The sequence below is a fragment of the Limulus polyphemus genome, unplaced genomic scaffold (genome assembly GCF_000517525.1).
Source record: "Limulus polyphemus unplaced genomic scaffold, Limulus_polyphemus-2.1.2 Scaffold6599, whole genome shotgun sequence".
In the NCBI taxonomy this organism is placed as follows: Eukaryota; Metazoa; Arthropoda; class Merostomata; order Xiphosura; family Limulidae; genus Limulus; species Limulus polyphemus.
This window is the reverse complement of record NW_013672209.1, coordinates 3,318-6,772: the sequence shown is the minus strand read 5'-3', so window position 1 is coordinate 6,772 and position 3,455 is coordinate 3,318. Positions and strand designations below refer to the sequence as shown.

General features: G+C 32.2%; 1 protein-coding gene across 1 annotated transcript in view; it reads left to right on the top strand.

The window, feature by feature from the left end:
- The window catches only part of LOC106473895 (KDEL motif-containing protein 1-like), a gene marked incomplete at its 3' end in the record, with an annotated part of 26,517 nt that extends 23,818 nt beyond the window's left edge, over positions 1-2,699 (top strand). Inside the window, exons 6-7 of the mRNA XM_022402287.1 lie at positions 130-302; positions 2,462-2,699. Coding sequence (XP_022257995.1) covers positions 130-302; positions 2,462-2,699 — 411 coding nt within the window. The remainder of the gene's footprint in view (positions 1-129; positions 303-2,461) is intronic.
- Positions 2,700-3,455: the final 756 nt, after the last annotated feature.

Sequence of the window (3,455 nt, the reverse complement as noted above, 5' to 3'; positions counted from 1 at the left end):
AAAAAAAAAGAAAAAATGTGAGCTGTATTGCTCAGAAAACTACACATCTGAAAACATTTTTGTAGTTTAAGCACATAAATATATGTATATTTTCAGTCTATATTAGAAACCATATTTTTTTCCCACCAGGTACAGCTTCCAGATCTTGAAATGCTGGTCAACTTAGGTGATTGGCCCTTAGAAAAGAGGCTTGTGAAAGACAGTCCTATTCCTTTTTTCTCCTGGTGTGGTTCAAAGGACACGCGAGACATTGTAATGCCCACTTACGATATAACTGAAGCAACACTGGAGATGATGGGAAGGTAACTGTTTATTTGTGCTTTATGAATACAGCTCAGTCAAATTTTTGCACAAGTAATTTATTTTAACTTCTATAAAAATAAAGTTATTGTGTATTGGAGAATTGTGTTTTTTTAATGAAGACTGTGCAATTTTTTTAACTGTAGAAAGTTTTTATATATGAAACTTTTCAGCTTAGTAAGCTAGTTATGTTGTAACGTTTTTTTTTTTCTCAGACATTATTAACTTTCTCACTGCCATGTTTATAGATAAACAACCTTACCCGTGTTGGGCTTATTAACACAAGATTCAAGAATTTGTGAACAGACAGTATCTCACATTACAGTTCATGTTTACCAAAATACATAACATTTATAACATAGGAAATTACGGGAAGCCAATAGATACAGGTTTTTACCTTGACTATAAGTCACACCACCCCAATGATGCCAAGACAGGGGTTTAGCTTTTTTGTTTTCCAGAAAGACAAAGATTTATAATACTGAAGAATCTAAGAAGAATGAGGAAGAACAAATCATTACAGTTGTCCTTAATGATCGATGTCCAGAACACTTTATAAAAAAAAGATAAAGATGAACATCAAGAATATGAAAGAAGAAAATTATAGATAGCCTTATTTCCCTCTGTCAAAGGTTTTTGAAAACATACAAAAGATATGTAAACAGGATTAAGTTAGAACTTAATTTAGAAGCCACAAGACAGTACGATCACAACTAGCATACACTAAACCACCTAATGATCCAACAAAGAGGAAGACAATACATACAACATCGTCTGTAAACTTGGATTCCAATACATCGTAGAAAACCAACGAAAGTTAGAATTCATTAGCATGACAGACATACAAGACTCAGTAATACTGATCTATCTGTTGTAGTCACTTAGACCAGTGAAGACAATTATTTAAAATTGAATAATACTAAAATAATAGGATAGTAGCCACACACAAGAAAGATGAAACTATCTTCCTACATCGAGTTAACTGATAACACATTCAGCCAATCTAGCAAAGAAGTCAGTAAAAACTGGATAACTGTCTTGAAGATGTACAAATAGTTTAAATTTCTAATGAGGGAGACTCTGGTCCAGTGGATAATACAGTATACTTTCTGTCAAGAAGAGCTATGGACAATTGTTAGTCACTACCATCATTAAAGTAGTCCTTTTCAGGACTTCCCTGAAGACAGCAGCAGTTTAACAGCTGGAAGATAAAACTTAATTAGCAATTAGCATCTAGTTGTAATAAAAAGATAAATAAATAATTAATAATTAGATTTCGATGATTGTGTAGGCTATTAACCATGAAAATGATTGATAACCAATCAATCTTGATAAAAGAGTTAGCACAAAGGATCACATATAAAGTGTAAGAAACTAAAAAAGACCCAAAACTCGAGTGCTTTTGAATAATTGACTATTCTTCTTCGGGATAATCAGTCATCACAACCTTTCTATAAGTAATGTTGTTATATTTTGTTACTCATCTAAAACTTAAAACTGGTTCATTTTGGGAAGTTTGAAGGGAATAACTTTTGTTTACGGTGACAAAATACCAAATTCCCATGGCAGTGCACATGTAAGTGCTTATGGCAGTGAAAGTGTTGATACAAATTTCACCAGTTGTTTTTATCCTGAAGTATAACTTCTTGGTGAGAGTTTAAATAACATCTCAAGTGATATTAATAGGTGTCCATTCTGATTGTATCTAAAACTTCATCATTTGATGTTCTAAGGTGGTTATGAAAAAGTTTTGTAATGTTTTGAGAACTAATCTTATTTTCTGATGAGATTTAAATTGTAAGACATGAGTTATTTCGCTGATAAAGCTCTGCAGAAAAGTTAGTTTATTTAGGTCTTTTGTTGTTTTGGAACAGGGGTTTTAAGGAGTAGCAACATTGTGGTCTTGTGACATAATTAAACCTTTTCTATTCATGCTGTGATGTATGCTATTTATCATATTATACTCTTTGTAATTCCAAGACAGTTTCATTTTCCTGAAGTGAAACAGCTGATAAAAGTACAAGTATTAAAAAAAATTCAACTTTTGATATAGTTATTATTTACTGTTGGTTTATTTTGGTATGAGTAAGTGTTAGTAAGTGTACTTGTTTAGAAGCTGTTTATAATGGCAATGCACAAAAATTATGGTTTTGTTTTATAGGGTCACTCTTGATATATTCAGTGTAATGGGGAACTCAGGACCCAAATGGGAAAACAAGGTTGAAAAGGGTTTTTGGCGTGGGCGAGATAGTCGTCAAGAACGTTTGGATCTAGTAAAGCTGGGAAGAAAATATCCTGATCTTATTGATGCAGCCCTTACTAATTTTTTCTTCTTCCGTGATCAGGAGAACGAACTTGGACCCAAAGTTCCTCATGTGTCGTTTTTCGATTTTTTTAAGGCAATCTTTGTTATTTAATTTCAACTGCACTAGATATGAGTAGTATGTTAGTAAGTCAGTGTTTTCAAAACTTTAGGGGGTGCTGCTATTTTTAAGGAGGAGGGAGGAAACTACTCAGATCATTAATATAATTTTTACAAGTGATAACAGCAAAATCATTTTCTTTACATGTTTTCAATAATTTGTTTAAAATGAAAAAATGCTTGTAATGAGTGAGTAAATACGAGAGCAAAAACAAACAAACATTGACAAGAGAGTTTTGTTAGGTTGTTGTCACCTCCAACTCTTCTCTCATTATTTTTGGGTTTTCCCATCAAAAGTGTTTTTTTCATTTCAGTAGATATTGACACTTGTTTGTTGGAAGATGTTTTGTACTTTTTGCCCATCTCTGGCACGATGTGTTGATCATAGTTTGAGATGCAGTGACGTAGCTAGTTGATAGTTCAGCTTAAGTTTTAGGTTACTAATTATGAGTGCTTCCTTTTTTCTTATTTAATAAGCATTCTAATTCATAGAGCATATAAATTTACTAACTCGTATTGTAATTTTCATGATGAACTTATTAACAAAAAAAACATTTTTGATTAAAAATGTCTTCCCTCTAGCACTCATCAACAAAAGTATTTTTGAATATGTCAGTAAGGTTTACAACCCCAAAATCCCTGATCTAAATTGTCCTAAATGTCTTATTACCTTGGTGTAACCATTCACTGGTTCCCACGGCATCAAACTAAAAAGTAAAATTAAAAGCATTCT